This window comes from Pseudorca crassidens, chromosome 17, assembly GCF_039906515.1.
Source record: "Pseudorca crassidens isolate mPseCra1 chromosome 17, mPseCra1.hap1, whole genome shotgun sequence".
Lineage (NCBI taxonomy): Eukaryota > Metazoa > Chordata > Mammalia > Artiodactyla > Delphinidae > Pseudorca > Pseudorca crassidens.
Genome location: NC_090312.1, coordinates 9,200,126 through 9,214,950, shown reverse-complemented (window position 1 = coordinate 9,214,950; position 14,825 = coordinate 9,200,126). Strand labels below are relative to the sequence as shown.

Sequence of the window (14,825 nt, the reverse complement as noted above, 5' to 3'; positions counted from 1 at the left end):
CTGACAGTAAGTAAGGAGGTGACCAGTAACTTCCTGCACACATGCAGGGATGATGGCTCCTGCCCTTAGGGGTATGATGTCAGGTCCTGTCCGTATTGCCATCTCTGGCCTGTTTGCAGTTTGCTTTCTTCACTTCATATGCATTTATGGACCACCTACTGTGAGCACTGTGCCGTGTGACGGGGAAACAATCATGAGAAAGTTATGGTGTCTGTCCTCCAGGGGCTCAGAGCCTAGTGTGAGAAACTGACTTGTCATCGGGTAATAAACTGAAATGATAGAACAGAAGTGTGAACACAGAAGACACGACGGAGGATGCCCAGAGAATGGGGCTACTCACCGAATGGGGAGTTGGGGAAAGATTTGCATGGCATCAGCTTCTGGATCGTGAGGGATGTTTGCCCAGCCCTTCCTGACAGAGGAAATAGATGTGCCGGGTCAGGGAGACTGTGAAAGGGTCTGCTTTGTTGGGGATGGGTGGAGAAAGGTGGTAGGAAGGGGGGCAGGGTACTTAGGAGGGAATTATAGAAGGAGAGACTAAAGGTAAATTGGGGCCAGATTTTCAAAGGTCTTAAGTGTCCAGTTATGGAATCTTCGGTCTATTCTGAAAGACATGAGCAGTAAGCATAGAGTTTTGAATGTGAACTTTTGCTTCAGGGATTCCAAATCCGTGGGATTGAGAGAATAGATTTTTTGATCAAGAACATCCACAGAAATCAATGTCTTCAAATCCTAGGTGTCAAGAGTTTCTGGTAATCCTGTGCTCTCAAAAGAATCTACTGAACACATTCACTGTTGAATTCAGTGTGATTGATTGAAATAAATATGGCTCGGTGGCTTTTTATAGTAGTAACAATTTCAAGGACAGCATGTACCAGACATGTGCCAACCACTTCAGCTGCCACACTCATAGAATAATTACAAAAACCCTATGGCGTAGATTCCCTGATTGTCCCCATTTCACAGATCACAAGACTGAAGCTCAGAAAAGTTAAGTACATTATTACACAGCTGATAAGAGATCATGCTGACATTTGAACCCAGAGGTCTCTGAGAGTCATGCTCTTTCCCTTTCACAAGAATAACTCTTTACTAAATTACAATGCCTTCTTTCAACTTTTGATATCCATCTATCCATCCACTCATCCATCCATTCATCCATTCCCCCATTTATCCATCCGTTCCCCCATCTGTGGTCTATACATCCATCCGTCCATCCACTCATCCATCCATCCGTCCATTCCCGCATTTATCCGTCTATTATCCATCAATCCATCCATCTGTCCATCCTTCCATTTGAGGCAGCTGGTCAACATCACTGGTTCTAGAGTCATACTGACTAGACTGGAATTCTGAAGCAACTATTTGCCAGCTAGGAGCTTGTTTAAAGTTATATGACTTCACCATGGCTCAGTTTGTCATCTGTAACACACACATAATAATAACATCATACTGGGCTGTTTAATAAATTAAATTAAATTGTTTGTGTAAATGTTCATAGTACAATGCCTGGCATGAAATAAACATTAACTACTACTAATCTTCTTACAAAATAGATACTCCATAAATGTTGAGTGAATGCAATTGTGGAGACAAAACAGGAAGAACATTTCAGGTTGTGGAAAGAGCTGAGGTGAAGGAAACAGCAGAGGCAGAAATATGTGTGTGAGTGTGTGTGTGTGTGTGTGTGAGAGAGAGAGTGTGTGTGTGTGAGTGACTGTGTGAGTGTGTGTGTGAGTGTGTGTGTCAGTGTGTGTCTACATGCTCACATACTTCAAAGGGGTGAAAGGGAGCAACACGAGGTGGGTGAATCCGTCTGTGATGTCTTTACTTCCCTAGGTCCTGGCTCTTGTGAGCAAGTGAAGCTTCGTGTCCTGCAGTTCATTAAGGAAGCAGAAGAGATCGTCATGGATTCCAACAGTTCTCGGTTCCCTCTGGGAGAGAGTTTCCTAGCGGCCAAAGGAATCCGGCTGACGGACGAGGAGCTGGCCCTTCCTCGCCTCTCCCTGCCCCGAGAGACTTTATTGGAGAAGTTTCTGAGCGGGAGTGATTATGCCATTCGATTGGCAGCTCTGTCCAGTGAGTGCCCGGTGCTTCTGGTTTCTTGTTCCTTCTTTGGAGGAAGCAAGAGCTTGAATTAGTTCCTCTTCAGTCATCTTCAGGACTGTGGTTTCCCTGGGCCCATGGATTCCGGAAAAGACAAAGGCTTTTTGTGATCCCAGCCAAAGCTGGAATTTTGCACACCTCTCCAAGATGTCCCCCGATCCTCCAGCAGAGCCCCTTGGGGGCAGGGCTTCACATTTTGTATTGCAGATGGTGCCTGCCGCCCACCAGGAAGCCAAGCATTCTGGTTAGAAGGTTCAAATATGTGAGCCCCAAATGCTCCCATTCCCCTCATGGCATGTTCTGAGGCTTCCCCCCATTTCCAAGGATTCAGGAACACCCCTCCAAGGGGGAAAGGAGAGGAACCCTCCTAACTGAGGAACTTCTGGGTTTAGGCACCTTCCTCATGTGAGCGAATCTAATCCAGGTAGTAATTCCAAAAAGCACAACTTAGTACCTGCATATAATAGAAATATGCTCAGAGGACTGACACTGCTCTGGCCTAATAACAGCTCAACGTTTCAACTAATTGAAATGTACCTCTGGCCAGGCACTTCCTGTGCTAAGCAGATTACTGCATCTTTGCATTTGGTCCTCCAACAGCTCCATGAGAATGATGCTATAATCCCCATCTTTGATTCTTTTCAAATGTGGAAACAGAGGTTAAGTCGCACGCCCAAGTTCACCTAATTAATAACTAGCAGAGCCTGGATGCGATGCTGGTGGTTTGGCCCCCGGGCCTCCGTCCCATGCCCCTGCTGCCTGGTATGGCCAGGCTCGGAGCCTAGATTGGTCTCATCCCAGGGCCCCATCTCATCCTCCAGCACCTGCAGCCTGCTCTGGCAGCAGGGTCCCATGTCTCTGCAGTCCTCTCGCTGACCCTGCACCAACTTGGCAGGGAGGACCGATTCGTCCATCTCCAAGCAGACCCGAGTTCCCAGCCCCTTGTCAGCTTAGCTGATTCCCTGTCAGGGGTTCTCTGGCCTTGGGCCACAAAACAGCCAAGCAGTGTTCCCCTCACATCTGTACTGAGATGACGAGCGCCCACGCCCACAGGCTGGAGCCTCCCTGCTTTCATGTTCCTGGCATGTCTGCCGCCACCTTGACATTGGGTTTCACATGTCTTTATTTCCTTAACCACATGTGAGAGTCTCCCAAGAGCCATCTTTATTTCCTGCTTCTCTTGCTCATCAGCCGTCACTTTGGGAGGACAAGGCACCCGTCTTATTCTCTATATCCTGGGGCCTAGAACAGCACTCAACAGATAGTGGGAACCTGGAGAATGTTGCTTAACCACCCTTGATTCTTTTCTCCTCTTTTTTTCTCTTCTCCTTCCTTCCCTCCCCTCAGGCCCAGCGCAGAAAAAGATTGAGGGCCACAAAGTGTCTTTGACCATCAGAACCTGGTAGCAGTGTCCCAGGTCCTCGTGAGGGGGAGGGGTGGGCGCAGGAGGAAAGGTAGCTGCTACGCAGCTGTGCGTGGCACATAGTCAACGTGTGATAAGTGTCATCAGTGATCACTGCTATCTCATGTGCCTGAAGACACTGTGTTGACCTGATCAGCTCTAAATGAGAATTCCTGAAGAAGGAGGAACAGTGATTCCATTCCTTCAAACTTCAGCCGACACTTTTCTTTCTTTTTTTTTGGCCGCGCCTTGCAGCTTGCGGGATCTTAGTTCCCCCACCAGGGATCAAATCCGTGCGCCCTGCAGTGGAGGTACAGAGTTCTAACCACTGGACCACCAGGGAATTCCCATCAGCTGACATTTTAGTTTTATGTTTTTTTACATTTTTATTTTTAATGGGCAATCTGGTGAGTGCCTACCCACTGCTCAGTGAGCCTATTTTGGGTGGAAGTGTTTGTCACATAAATAAAAAGGCTGCCTATGTTGAAACAGGGTCTGTGTGGCTATTCTCAGGATGGAGCCTACGCGGCCCGGGCTTTGCCAGTCAGGCACTCACAACTCTGCTCCTCTCTCCTGACTCCAGCCTTTGACTTCTACCAGAGACTCCGTGTCCACCTGGGCAGATCCCCACAGGCATCCACCCCTCTGCGGTCCAGCACCTACGTGCCCCAGTGTGACGCATTCGGAAGTTGGGAGCCCGTGCAGTGCCACGCCGCAACTGGTGAGGGGGGCGGGCGCCCTGGGGAGGCCAAGTGACACCACGTAGAGGAAAGAGCCCGGCCCTGGGGGGCAAGTGAGCTGGACTCTAGGCTGCTGTTTGGCGGCTGGGGGCAAGTCCTTTAGTTTCTCTGGCCTCTGGTTGTCCCATCTGTACAATGGGAGCAGTGGCCTTCTACCAGCCCAAAGGTCACGTGAGTGGTTGCTGAGGTTTCTGGGTGTTAAGGCCTGTGATTGTGGACAATGTTGGGGAGGGCAGACAGATGGGAGGATGGGAGAGGGACCTTACTGGCACTGCTATGCATGCAAATAAGGAAAGTTTTTTAAAATTTTTGAAAGATTTTTATTGGAGTGCAGCTGATTTACAGTGTTGTGTTAGTTTCAGGTGTACAGCAAAGTGAATCAGTTATGCATATACATATAGCCACTCTTTTTTAGATTCTTTTCCCCTATAGGCCATTACAGAGCATTGAGTAGAGTTCCCTGTGCTGTACAGTAGGTCCTTATTCGTCATCTATTTTATATATAGTAGTGTGTATTGCGGGACACTCGGGGCAGGTCCCTCAGGGCGCTTCCTGAACTCTGGCTGTGGCTCTTTTCCAGGGCACTGCTGGTGTGTGGACGGGAAGGGAGAGTACGTCCCTACCTCGCTGGCTGCCCGCTCCCCTCAGATCCCGCAGTGTAAGAGAAGCCCCCCTGACCCGGGCGGTGGGTGCTCTGGTGGGTGGTGCCCACTCCCAGCCTGGGGAGGCTCCGTGGGCCAGCCCTTCAGACGAGCCCCTGAGGGCAGCCAGACCACGCCTCCTCTAGTCCCCAGGCCTGGAGGACTCTCCCTGACCTTGGCCCTTCCTAATTGGTGCTCCTCGTTTCCCAGGTGGAGAGAGGCAGCTGCAGGGGGAGAGGGAGCCCCAGGTCTCCCCGCTGCACCTGCTCTCTGGGCTGCTCCCTGGGCAGTTTCTGCCACTTCTGTACTTTCAGCAGCCACGTTGCATCTGGTCTATAGTCTAACCTCTCTCCTGAGTTCAGACCCGTGCAATCAAGCGCTCACATTACACGTCAGAGATGATACGTCCCATGTGGGTCTTTGTCCCAGAATCTCAGCCTGCTTCTTCTCTGAGGTTCCAGCTCTATGTATAAGGCACCTCCATTCACCCAGATGCACGGCTCTGACACTCGGGCCAACCTGGGCTCACCACCCTTCCTTGGCACCCATGGCCAGTCTGTTAAGAGGTCCCCTCTCTCCCTGCCAGGCCCCACCAGCTGTGAGAAGTCTCGAGCCAGGGCGCTGCTTTCCAGTTGGAAACAGGCTGGTTCCCAAGGAAACCCATCTCCAAAAGACCTGTTCATCCCAACCTGCTTAGAGGTAAGCCTGTGAAGGCCCAGGAAGGGTTGAGAGGGAAGCTAGAACTTCCTGGATGGTAATTTTTCTAGTTTTCAATAAATTTGTTTTAGTTGAAAACTCACAGGAGTTCTAGACCTGGGTTTTTGTCCCAGCCCTGGCTGACCCTAGCTGTGTGAACTTGGGTAATTTATTTACCTTCTCTGTGCTTCTCTGTACTTTGTTTTATCCTAAGATCAGGCCACATTTTAACCTTCCCTAGCGCTAGGATTGTTTTGAGGCCCTAAGGAAATATCTTTAATGAAAACTCTTTGAAAAATAATCTACACATGTACAGTTTCTGAGGCCGTTTGCCACATCGCCATGCTCATCACGTTTTAGCTTCTCAACATAAATGGGGGACGTAATGTATTTCCCTCCGCAGCTCCGTGGAGGGTTGTCATGGTTTAGTGCAGTGACTGATGTGAAAGCTCTTAGAGAAAAGCTTCTTGCTGGAATCAACCACTTAGGTGCCAAATGATGGCAATCTCTGTGCCTCAGGCCCCTTTCCCTGAAGTAGGGGTGATAGGAACACCGCCACCCACTCTGCTAGGCTCCAAGGGGCTCCAAGAAAATCAGATGAAATCAGCAGTGTAGAGGTTAGTGAAACTGCAAATTACTGAGCAAAAGTTTCCTTATTATTATTCCTCATTATTATTGTTTGGTGCTGTAAACATGGACCCCAATTATGATGGAGTTTTATAGAGAAATTTAATCTTTTATTTTGGCTGACAGCCCCCTACCACTGGAATGAGAGTCTGCTCCATCATCCAGGGTGGCGAGTTCACCCATGGAGGAGGAGAGGCAGAAACCACAGCTCTGACGGAGGGAAAAGGGGTTCAGAGCAGGTCCCAGAGAACCTCTGATCATGTGGTTTTCCAGCCTGTCTCCTGGAGCACCCAGGTGCCAGGAAACAGGACCCAAGACGTCCACTGCCCAAACGGGATGGCTATGCCTTGGACCCAACTCTCGAAGAAAATTCACGTTAATGGCTAAAGTGTTCTCAATTTTAAGTCTTTATCCCATGTTTTCTCAAACCTTTGCTTGGCTTTGACTCTTACCTGTGTAGCTAAAAAGCCGTGCGCCCAGGGGTGCATCACCTGATTTCTCTGGGCCTCTCTGAGTAGAATGAGGACAGTGGGCTCCCTACCTCCCAGGGACTGAATGACACCCCCAGGGAGGGGGGGGCCTCCTGGTATGTTCTCTGGAAATGTCGGGTGTCGTTATGATGGTCATTTCTTGTCTGTGAACATGGCACAGCAGAGTATAAAACGAACAAGTGCCCAAGAAAAGTCAAGGAAACCTCCAGTGACGGCCAGGAAGGTTGGGGGAGCTGCCCTCTCCCGACACCTGCTGTTACACACGCTCAGGAGAGATGATGTTTTCTTCCATCAAGGGCTCTGAGAAGGAACGTGCTCAAGGGTCCATCTAGTCCCACCTCCTTCTTTTTTAGATGAGGAAACTCTCCCCAGTGAATCGAAGGAGCTTCCCCAGCATCCCCCAGCTGGCCCTGGGGCAGGCCGAGGAGACAGGGGCCCCGGTCAGGGTTTGGGTGGCTGCCTTTTACCTTTTCTTTATTCCCTGTTACAGGTGTTACAGACTCCCTTTCTCCAAGGGATGCTTGCTGAAAATCATTTCTGGAATGGGGGGCATTATTTCAAGAGAGTGGCTGGACTTTGGGGCTGGATGGGTTTAGGCCCAGCCCGGGTCTGCCACTCCCCAACCTATGGGATGTTGTTCTGTCACTTTCCCTCTCTGAGTGAGCCTCAGTTTCGCCTGCCCTAAAATGGGTTAACTGTGGTTCTTGTCTCATGGGGTTGTTAAAATCACCAACTCAAATAATGTATGTAGAGGGTCTGGAAGAGGACAGCACCTCCTCCCACCCCTTCCACTTGGAGAAACCATCCCCAGTGGTTCTGAAGGAACATTCTTGACATCTGGCTACTGACGTATCAGCTACAAAATCACCTGCCCTTGGTGACACGACCTCGGCTTTGTCTCAGACAGGAGAGTTTGCCAGGCTGCAGGTGTCAGAGGCCAGCACCTGGTGTGTGGACCCGGCCTCAGGAGAGGGCACACCGCCTGGCACAAACGGCAGTGCCCAGTGTAAGTATGGCTCCTCCCCCGTTACCCCCTACCCCACCCATGAGCACCGGGTGTGGAGCCCCAAGAGCTGGGGCTTCACGTCCCAGCTCGACCATTTCCAGAGCTGCGCAAGCCTCTATCCTCACTGTGCCTCAGTATTCTCACCTATGAAATAGGGACAATATTCCTCCACTTCAGTGGGTTCTTGGGAGAAATACACACAGCAGAGATTGGGGCTGCACTTCGTAACTAGAGGCGCAAACCAGCGCTGGTCCCTATTAAAGTGGGCACTGGTGCTTTCATGGGAGACCAGCTGTGCAGCACGGATGCCACCACAGGCTCCAGCCTGGCTCCGCCGTCTGGTTTCCACGGTGAGGTCAAGACGATGTCCGTAAAGTGCAGACGTGTTTATGTCCCTCTTCTGCCTGGAACCCATCGACACTCCCCATGGTCCTTAGGGCCAGGCTCTTTGCTGTGGCTCATGGGCCCCTGTGTGTGTGACTCCTGTAACTTCTTTTGCTTCTCTTGTTTCTCCATCTCAGCATAAAGATCCAGGTGTAATAGACTGTAGTCAGACGTTTCAAGCAGGCAGACACTCTCTTCCCCCGGGGCCTTAATGTGTTCTGGTTCAGCCTCTGCAAACCTCCCACCCCTCCCGCTACCAGCTGGCTAAGTCTTACTCAGCCCACCCATAGGTCCCTCCAGGAAGCCTTTGCGGGCCTCCCCCTTCCACGGCGGAGTTCACTACCTTCCTACGGACTCCTAAACTGCCCTGCACATCTCCTGTTGTCGCCCTTATCATCTGAACTGTGGTTGCTCACGTGTGTGTGTGTGTGTGTGTGTGTGTGTGTGTGTATGGAGCAGATAGGGGAGTACAGACCTGAGCGAGGCCCAGGCTTTGCCCTGTCCTAGTTCAACACCCCAGTGGGGAGGCACCCCAGACCCTGGGGCCCTGCAGGCAGGTGGCAGTCGGTGGTGGGTGGTGACAAGGGCTATGGCAGCTTCACGGGCAAAGAGCCCATAGGGCTTGTCTTTGCATCAAGGCCCGAGCCTCTGTGAAGTGCTCCAGAGTGGAGTTCCCTCCAGGAGAGCCAGCCCTGGCTACGCCCCAGCCTGCACGGCGGAGGATGGAGGCTTCTCCCCAGTGCAATGCGACCCGTCCCAGGGCAGCTGCTGGTGTGTCCTGGGCAGCGGAGAGGAGGTGCCTGGGACCCGCGTGGCTGGGAGCCAGCCGGCCTGTGAGAGTAAGTGGTGATGCTGCAGAGGGGCTCCCTGGGCTGGTGGGGTCCTGCTCATCTCTTCCTTTGTCCCGGCTGGGGTTGGGGGGACTCCAAAGGTGCCAGGACAGTGGGGACAGGAAGGGAGACAAGGGAACCGCAAGAGGGATGTGGTCACAGTTGATTCCCGTGATGCTGAAACTGCGTCTGCTTTGTACCAATGCCCAGCCCTGGGGCTCAAACCAAGGAGAGCCCGTGCAGGGACCTCCTGAGCCGGCGCCTCACAAAGCTCAGGCCTGCTGAGGGGTGCCGGGTCTTGGTCTCCCCATCCTCGAGTGGAGAGGAGGGTACACACAGCAGGATCTCAGTGTGGGCGGGTCCATCCCAGCCAGGGAGCTTTAGGAGTCCGTGGAGGTGTCGATCTGTTTATTTTTATTTCTAGTTTAAAAATCATTTGGATATCAGATATTGAAACATATCTCTTATGAATATATATTATACTATTGAAATACATTATTACTTATTAAAATATTATTTAATTATCAGTTACTTACCTTTCATTCCTCCTATATACTCAAGTCACAGAACATTGCAGTCACGCTAAAATTTATGGGCACAGGTAGGTTACATTATCTGTGACTTTCGTTTCAGAACAGTAAATGAAGACATTGCAAAATATTTATTACAAATTGGGATGTTGGGTCTGGCAGGGTCGAGGGATATTGTACTAAATACTAATTTTATTGCAATTGCCTTTCTTTTGCTGTCCTTATTGTTTCGTTGCCTTATTTTTAACTTTTGCAGTCTATAAGCAACATTTTGGAACTGCGGACACATTTAATTAGGTCTAGTGATTTCTATGCGTAAAGAGAATTTTTATATTTGTAAATTTATATTTATATTGTAAAGAGACAGGGGGTCTCTTCAAAGGAAGGGTGGGAAGGAAGAGTCACCTGCTCTCTTTGTGGGTCTCTGTCCCCTTCTGTCCATTTCCTCACCTGACCCTAACCTGTGGCGTGTGCCCACGGCTCTCACCACACGCCTTTTCTCCCAAGCCCCCAACTCTCCCTCTCTGTACGGGGCCTGCTTCAAGGGCCTCAGGAGCTTCCATCATGCAGGGAACATAGTAGGTGCTCAGTGGGTATTTATGAGTAGAGCTCCCTGCCAGATGCTGCTGAGAGAAGTGATGTGGCAGCCTTAGGGTCGGACGCCACGCACATTGAACTTGCAGGGCATCTAAGAGTGGTCTGCACTGTTTGGGACCCAGGAAACAGCCTGATGTGTCTCCTGCAGGAACAGGTCCGGAAGCACAGCTCTTCTGGGGCCTGAGAAGACTCCATGCGGCTTGGCCTTGCAGGATTCCACGATAATAACTTACCTGTGCAGAGATTTACCTGTTAAAATGTGCTTTTCACATTACTTATCCCATTTTTGCCTCCCAGCGATGCAGGTAAATAGAACAGTCCTACTCCCCATTATACAGATGGCAAAACTGGGACTCACAGAAGCTCGTTAATATGTTGAAAGCCACACCTCTGGCAAATGGAACAGCCAGCGCTAACGAAGCCCCTTCCTGCTGACCTACTGCAGAGCGTGGTGGAGAAAGCTCAGATGTAGGGGCCAGACAGACAGACCTGAGTGTCAGCTCTGCCACCTCCCTTGCGGGTGACCTTGGGCTAGTCCCTTAACCTCTCTGGACCACAGGTTCTCAATCGGTGAAATGGGCATGGGGAATCGTAGCTATTTCTTAGAGTCATCGTTAAGACTAATTCAAATAGTCTCTGTAAACAGCTTCACCTGGTGGCTCAGAGGGCAGCCTCCAGGGCCAGGCCTGGCTCCCCACTTGCTGCTATAGGACTTAGGGCAGAAATTTAAGGTCCCGCTTCTTCGGGGTCCTCACCTGTGGGATGAGGGTGACAACAGTCGTGCCTCACAGAGATGCTGTGAAGATGAAATCAGTTCTTGGGAGATGCTTGGGCGGCCCTGGCACACAGTAAATGTGCCGTGCGCACGAGCTCCTGTATGAGGGGCTGGAAGCAGGATCTGGTTTCTAGTCCAGTCACCAGCACGTGCCCCAGGCAAGCCACTCAGCTGCTTTGAGCCTTTGCTCTCCTAGCCTCTAAAATGGCAATGATGCAGTTATCCTTTGGAAGGACTGCGTGAGATTAAGGAGGTAGAGTGCCCTCTCCATGCTGGCCCGCTGTGGGTGTTCAATTCACGTCAGTTTCCATACTTCTTCCTTTTTCCCTCCTCCCCGACCACAGAGGCTGGATGAGTCAAACCATAGCCAGGGAGTCTGCATTTCAGTGAAACTGGGGAGGAAGGCCATGGGAAAGCAGGTCGGCTGGGCAGGGTGAGACGCTGACGAGAGGAACGTCTGTGTCTCAGACGACGCGGAGACCCCAGGAGGAGATGCCTTCCCAGCCAAGTCAAAGCACTCACTGGCCCACTCCCAAAAAAGGCCATGGAGGGGAACCAGAAGAGCCCCAGGGTACAGAGCCATCCTGGGGACCTGGAGGGGAACATGCATTTATTGAGGTTTACTCTGTGCACCAGGGGCTCACATGTGCACATTCCCTCACTGACATCTCGCTTTTCACACACACATGCACACACGCCTGGCACACTCGTGGAGAACATAGATTCTGGGGTCCGGTTGTGCCGTGTCCTAGCTCTCGGGTCACAGGCAAGATATTTACCCTCAGTGTGCCTCAGCGTTGGCTTCTGGGAAATGAGGATAGTGGGACCTACCCCTCAGCTTTGTGGGAAGAATTGAAGGAGTTGGTATTGGTGATGCTCTTAACAGTATCCCGGGCACATACCAAGGGCCGCACAGTGGTTTTTAAATAGAGGTGTGGTATTGGAGGTTCAGATGGTGAGGGGTTTTCCCTGGGGTCCCGCGGGAAGGATGAGAGCCAGTTCTGGGCCCACATACGGGTCCAGCTGGGGATCCTGCATGAGTCCTGAGAGGGGCCTGGCCAAGTAGTTGCAGGAAGCCTCGGAGGACAGAGGAAAGAGCGTGGGCTGGAGATGCGGGGGCATGCAGGTTCCAGTTCCGCTCTGCCTGGCGTGAGGAGGAGCTGGGCCTCGTCAGCCTCAGTGGCCTTGGCTGCCAATGGGGGCCTGGCTGCTGGTGTGGGAAGCCCCTCGCAGGTCCTCGGCCCGGGGCCCGGGCGCCCTCCCACGTGAGAGGTCACAACTCAGCGGTGCTCTGGCTTTCCAGGTGCCCAAAACCTTCCCTCCTGTACTTGGCCCGCCTTGGTGGTCGGAAGTGCCAGGGACCTTTATTGCCATCCTAGAGGTCGGACACGGGGGCTCAGAGACGTATGGGGCTGTGCACAATCCCGCGCTCAGCACGGAGGGGTGGAGTCCTCCCCCAGCCTGGCGAGCCTGCTGTCCAAGCCAGAAATAGGGCCGGGGCCTGGGAGACGTCCGCGAGCCATTATAACACTGAGTGTTGCGGGCTCTGGAAAGGGTATGCTGGAGCCGGGGAGCCAGGGAGCCCAGGGAAGAGCACCCTTCCCCCCTCAGCAGCGCCAGACTAAAGGGCCTTTCCCTGCTGGGATAGTGCTTCGGTTCAAAGAACCAGCACTCAAGCCCTGGCTCTGTCCCTCCAAATCCTCAAACCTCAGTTTTGTCATCTGTAAAAGGGGGACGATAAAACCGGGGATCCCTGCTTCATAGGGCTATTTTGAGTGAGGTCCAGTTAAGTATTGATCATGACAGAGTTAAACAACCTCTAAAATTCGTGGTAAATATCAGCTATTATTTCTCTCAGAAGTTTACCCTCGTGGTGCATCAAATGCTATTTCATTGCTCTGAAAGGGTGAATTCACATCCTATAATTTCCAATCAGGCAATAATGTATTACGCTTGTTGTTATTGTTAATAATAATAATAGCTAACATTAATGACCATTTATTAGCTGCCAGTAACTCCTCTGAGCTCTTTACATGCCTTAATTCATTTTGATTCACACCATCCCTAGGTGGTAGGCGCTATTGCTATCCTCACCATTTGATGGGCAAGAAAACGGAGTCACAGAGACAGTAATTAACTTGCTCTAGGGGGCTCAACTAGTAAATGATTGAGCCAGGATTCAAAGCTTGCAGGCTGGCCCCATAGCCCACAGGCTGACTCTTCCCATCCTCAGCGTATACATGGTACTTGGTAAGAGCCAACTCAATAAGCCCTCAAATTACAGTGCAAAATTTTGGCCAGAGGCCATCGTCTTTATTAGATAGAAGACCCAGGCTGCCCCCTGGAGATCAAAATGGGTCATTCTCCATCTGTGAGGCCCCCAAGTACTCCTGAGTCACATGTGGGTTGCAGATTTTAAAGCCAGACATATGCAGGCAGCAAGGCTATGCTTCGGTCAGATGATGAACTAAACCTCTAGCCAGGTGTGAAATTGTCGCACGGAGTATGCCTGTCCTTTAATTTACTTAGTTACCCACTTATTTAACACATACTCATGGAGCTTGTGTTCTGGGTCAGCATTGTGCCCTGGCCTGGGTGAACAGAGGAAAGGGGTCCTCTTTCCTCTCGGAGCCCAATCCAGTGGGGAGACCAGAATGCAGATAGAGTCTTGAATAACTGATAACACGGCGGGGGCGGCGGGGGGTGGTCTACTCCAAGTGGCCTGAGAGCTTAGAGAAAGGAGGCCTAAGTCGGCCTGGGAGAACCATGGAAGGGTTAGACAGTTTGAGGGGTTGAGCTGATAACTGAGGACCTGAAAAGAAAACTTCTAGGCAGATGAGCAGGCAGAGGGAAGGGCATGGGGTGTGCAACCAGCCTACGGTCAGGGAACGACAACTATGGGGCAAAACGGGGCTGGAAGAGACCAGAGCAGAGAGAGGGAGTTGGGTCAGCAGGCGCTCGGGGGGTCTTGAGAGCCAAGTCCAGCTCCATTTCTTTGCTGGCGGCGGGGACTGGATTGGACACGGGAGCAGAAGGGCAGGGGATGAGGCCCAAATGCGGGGAGCGGGCGAGGAAGCTTCGATAGCCGTTCAGGAAGAAGATGACGAATGTCTAAATGAAGGAAGTGCGGTGGGAATGAAGAGAAGTCGAGGAGGTGTGAGCCACTGCTTCAGCTGATGGGCAGAGGAGGTGGGACCGTCTTGGCTGCCATGTTCCTGGCTGGAGGTGCCAGGCCTTGAGCTCGGGGTGCTGAAGCCAGAGCGGGTGTGGGCAGCAGACACTGAGCTCTGGACCCGTTGGCCTTGAGGTGGAGGAGACTGGCTGGGAATGGGACTTAGAGATGGAAGAGACGGGAAGAAGCTCGAGAGGGCCTGAGCTGGTGGTGGAGGAACGAGAGTCCGCCCTGCTCAGGCGTGTGATAAAACCGAGAGAGGATGGGCTCGGCCAGGCGGAGGGCGGAGCAGGGTGGGGACAGGCCCAGGCTGGCCTGAGGGAAGGGAGGACGGGGGCCCCCCGTGCGAGTGAGCGGCAGTGAGGGGGGCAGTGCTCAGCCCCGGCGCTGGGCAGGTGCCCACAGCTGTCCCTTTCCTTCTCCTAGGCCCGCAGTGCCCACTGCCCTTCAACGTGTCGGATGTGGCCGGCGGGGCCCTCCTGTGCGCGCCAGCCTCAGGCCCAGGAGGGGCTGCCATGCAGCGGTGCCAGCTGCTGTGCCGCCCGGGCTACCGGAGTGCCTTCCCGCCAGGGCCGCTGCTGTGTAGCCTGCAGAGGAGACGCTGGGAGTCGCAGCCCCCTCAGCCCCGTGCCTGCCAGCGTGAGTGGCCCCAGGAAGGGCTGCCCGGTGCCCCGCTCCCTCTCAGGGCTCGGGGCCGAGGCCTTCATTTTCCCCACCCGAGTGTAGCCTGTCCACCGTAAGCCAGGTGGCATCAGAGCGGGAGAGAAGGTCCAATGGAGCATTTTCTTCTAGAAGGAGCAGATGTGCTTCCCAGACCCCTGGGGGGGA

General features: G+C 52.4%; 1 protein-coding gene across 1 annotated transcript in view; it reads left to right on the top strand.

The window, feature by feature from the left end:
• Window positions 1-14,825, top strand: part of TG (thyroglobulin) — a 242,487-nt gene that overhangs the window by 21,939 nt on the left and 205,723 nt on the right. Inside the window, exons 11-17 of the mRNA XM_067711217.1 lie at window positions 1,840-2,079; window positions 4,092-4,229; window positions 4,829-4,906; window positions 5,476-5,588; window positions 7,607-7,709; window positions 8,732-8,932; window positions 14,424-14,636. Coding sequence (XP_067567318.1) covers window positions 1,840-2,079; window positions 4,092-4,229; window positions 4,829-4,906; window positions 5,476-5,588; window positions 7,607-7,709; window positions 8,732-8,932; window positions 14,424-14,636 — 1,086 coding nt within the window. The remainder of the gene's footprint in view (window positions 1-1,839; window positions 2,080-4,091; window positions 4,230-4,828; window positions 4,907-5,475; window positions 5,589-7,606; window positions 7,710-8,731; window positions 8,933-14,423; window positions 14,637-14,825) is intronic.